Source organism: Agrilus planipennis, unplaced genomic scaffold (assembly GCF_000699045.2).
Source record: "Agrilus planipennis isolate EAB-ADULT unplaced genomic scaffold, Apla_2.0 scaffold654, whole genome shotgun sequence".
Taxonomy (NCBI): domain Eukaryota; kingdom Metazoa; phylum Arthropoda; class Insecta; order Coleoptera; family Buprestidae; genus Agrilus; species Agrilus planipennis.
The window spans coordinates 5,194-8,460 of record NW_020439304.1 but is presented as its reverse complement, the minus strand read 5'-3'; the positions used below and the strand labels follow the sequence as shown (position 1 = coordinate 8,460).

Sequence of the window (3,267 nt, the reverse complement as noted above, 5' to 3'; positions counted from 1 at the left end):
CATATTTACCTCGGCAACTATTTGATCAGTGCTATAAACTCCTACAGTAGGTTCTCCGTCCGTTAAAAATATGATCAAAGGCTGCAACTTATCGGAACCCTTATTACTCTTCCGCTCATCTTCAATTAAATGCAATGCAACTTTAAGTGCATCGTTGATATTAGTTCCTCCATTCGGTTCAAAACCTGACACTGTATTTTTTGCCTTTTCTATGTTTTCTTTATTAACTGAATAAGCTGGAGGAAATCGAATATCCTGTAACAGAAAATAAAAATGCCTATACGTATTTATTTTTCTTTATAGGTGAAGTAAAAAGAATCACCAAAATAAAATTCTTGGTTAGAAATTTCAAACAATATAAAGATATTTTATTATGAATGAAACGCGTATTCAGATTGTTGAAACGAAATATATTAGTGCATTATTTACTTTAGATTAATAACTTAATATGGGATAATTAAGAGTTTTATAAAATTAAGGTATTATTGTAAATCGCACCACTGAAGAATAATAGATAAATAATTAATTATCGTCAAAAAGAAATTTAACAAAACAGTTATGAAGAACTGCATGTTCATTTCTTATGAAAGAAATTATTATCAAATTTCCACATACTTGAGGGAAGATAACTTTTAATAAAATTTTGAGTGTTTATTATAATTATTCACGAAGACTATTCCCGAAAAGAAATCATTTACTGTCATATAAAAGTCTCAACGTTCTTATTAAAAAGATTATTTCTTGTGTGAAACCGTCCACGTCAGTATTACAAAAAACCCTACATTTTACGAAAAATGTATCTACCTCTAAGCTAACATTTGTCCCCTCATAGGCCCATGATGCTCCTCCTGGAGGATACAGCGTACTTTCTGTACCATTCTGTAAATTCCATACCTTTACATCGGTATTAAATTCAACTAAATTAAATTTATCAGAACTTTTAAGCTCTTCCAATATGCTTTTCATGGCTTCTTTCAATTGGGCAATTTTTCTGTCAAACATGCTGCCACTAGTATCCAAAACAAAGACCACATGTTTTGGCAATGGATCTAAATCACTGGGAGCAAAAAAGTGAACAAAATAACCATCGTCCAGTAAAACCTAAAAGCAGATATATTTATATACTGTTAACTATACCGTATTACTCACATACTTCTCCTCCTAAGGGATCTCTTTCAACATCATATTGAACTATAAATTGACCAGCAAGGCCATCATTCGCTTCAGTTCCTAAATGCTTAGCAAGTTCCTTTTGTCTTTGAATAGAAGGATTGAAAGTTACTACTGCGGATGTTGAATTTATTAATTCTACATTTGCTCTAGGATCTAATTCTTCTTTATCAGAACCAATTTCATTACCAGTACGGAGAGGTGGCGCTCTAACATATTTTATAGGACGACTCTCTGCTAGTTTAACCTTTCAAAAATGATTCGTTTTTTAAAGGCGTATTTAAACTATTTTCATTTAATAAATTACTTTTTATACAGTAAAAGCTCTCTATTCGCGGGGTATACGTTCCATAGGGAGGGAGTGGATCAGCTACAATTTAACGTAATAATTAAACAGTTGTGGCAAGATAAACCTAATGTAACTGAGCACTGAGACCAAATATTTGTTTTATTATTAATTCGGAAGTTAATAAGAAACTGAGGAAATGGGTTAGCAAGATACCTTCTCAGGCATGTAAGGCTAGATAGAGACATATTAGAAGCAGGAACATGAGTTAAGCTGGAGAGAGGTATACCTACATATATTAGATTACTGTTCACAAATAATAATAGTTTTAGGAAAATGCGATGATTAGATCAGGATGTGGAGGTATACTTATTCAAACAATGTATAAATTTTTTGGTTGTTAGGTTGGGTTAGGTATATCTTACCTTCCTGATCAATTTTATTCTAATTCCTGTATTTAGCCTATTTATTACTAGAAGGCATCTTAATTGGTCGTTGGTACATTTAAAAAAAGTATTACTGAAGTCTTTGTCAAAACCTATACAAAAGTGAAATGGATGGAACTTACGGCTGTTTTGAGTAGATTCTGCATCGACAGACCTTGTTTCATTTGGTTTTACCACAACAAGTGAACTGACGGGAGTCACAAACGAATGTTGTAGAGCAATAGCGAGAGCTTTTTTCTTTAATTCATCAGGATTTTTTGAAATTTCCTTTTCCTCCAATAACTGTTTTACTGTAAGATAAGCCCAAATGCGCTGCAGACCAGTTACTGGCCTTTCGTAGATCGGTTTTAAATTTATTAATCCGGTTCCGCAAAACGCAACCACATCTAAGGCTATAACATCATCTTTTCCATTTTCTGGCGATTCAGATGGCGGCTGTTCTGAAAATATACAATAATAGTAATTCTCTCTTACATATTAAAGTTGAGAATGCTATAGTTACCGTAACGTCCTGCTACCACTATCTCTGACCCGTTGAAAAGTACCGGAAATATTGTCTTTGTCACCCCAGTTACAGTTGGCACATATTTAAAGGTGACATTAGCTAAAAGCGGAGAGGAAATTTGTTTATAAAATCCTTGTAGTTGCAAAGATGCATCTGCGCCTTCATAAATATGTTTTGAAAAGCCTGAGTTATGAAGAGCCAGCTTTTGAAGAAATTTCTTATCAGCTGCTTCTCCAAAAGAAAGAGAGAAAAGGACAGACTTTCTTCTACCTTGATTGAATTCAGAAATCTAAAACAATCGTATTTGCATTAGAAAACAATTTCAAGAATATTATAAAGCCTGAGACTGATCGATGGACATATTTACCTCGGCAACTATTTGATCAGTGCTATAAACTCCTACAGTAGGTTCTCCGTCCGTTAAAAATATGATCAAAGGCTGCAACTTATCGGAACCCTTATTACTCTTCCGCTCATCTTCAATTAAATGCAATGCAACTTTAAGTGCATCGTTGATATTAGTTCCTCCATTCGGTTCAAAACCTGACACTGTATTTTTTGCCTTTTCTATGTTTTCTTTATTAACTGAATAAGCTGGAGGAAATCGAATATCCTGTAACAGAAAATAAAAATGCCTATACGTATTTATTTTTCTTTATAGGTGAAGTAAAAAGAATCACCAAAATAAAATTCTTGGTTAGAAATTTCAAACAATATAAAGATATTTTATTATGAATGAAACGCGTATTCAGATTGTTGAAACGAAATATATTAGTGCATTATTTACTTTAGATTAATAACTTAATATGGGATAATTAAGAGTTTTATAAAATTAAGGTATTGTTGTAAATCGCACCACT

At 32.7% G+C, this 3,267-nt stretch overlaps 2 protein-coding genes across 2 annotated transcripts; both read right to left on the bottom strand.

Moving 5' to 3' along the window:
• Window positions 1-9: 9 nt before the first annotated feature.
• On the bottom strand, window positions 10-1,420 carry LOC112905667 (inter-alpha-trypsin inhibitor heavy chain H5-like; the record flags this gene model as incomplete). Its single annotated transcript, XM_025978512.1, has 3 exons — window positions 10-255; window positions 805-1,101; window positions 1,154-1,420. Coding segments are annotated over 3 exons (810 nt in total), but the record flags the coding sequence as incomplete, so codon positions are not given.
• Window positions 1,421-1,851: 431 nt separating this feature from the next.
• On the bottom strand, window positions 1,852-3,062 carry LOC112905666 (inter-alpha-trypsin inhibitor heavy chain H4-like; the record flags this gene model as incomplete). Its single annotated transcript, XM_025978511.1, has 3 exons — window positions 1,852-2,342; window positions 2,405-2,696; window positions 2,775-3,062. Coding segments are annotated over 3 exons (1,056 nt in total), but the record flags the coding sequence as incomplete, so codon positions are not given.
• Window positions 3,063-3,267: the final 205 nt, after the last annotated feature.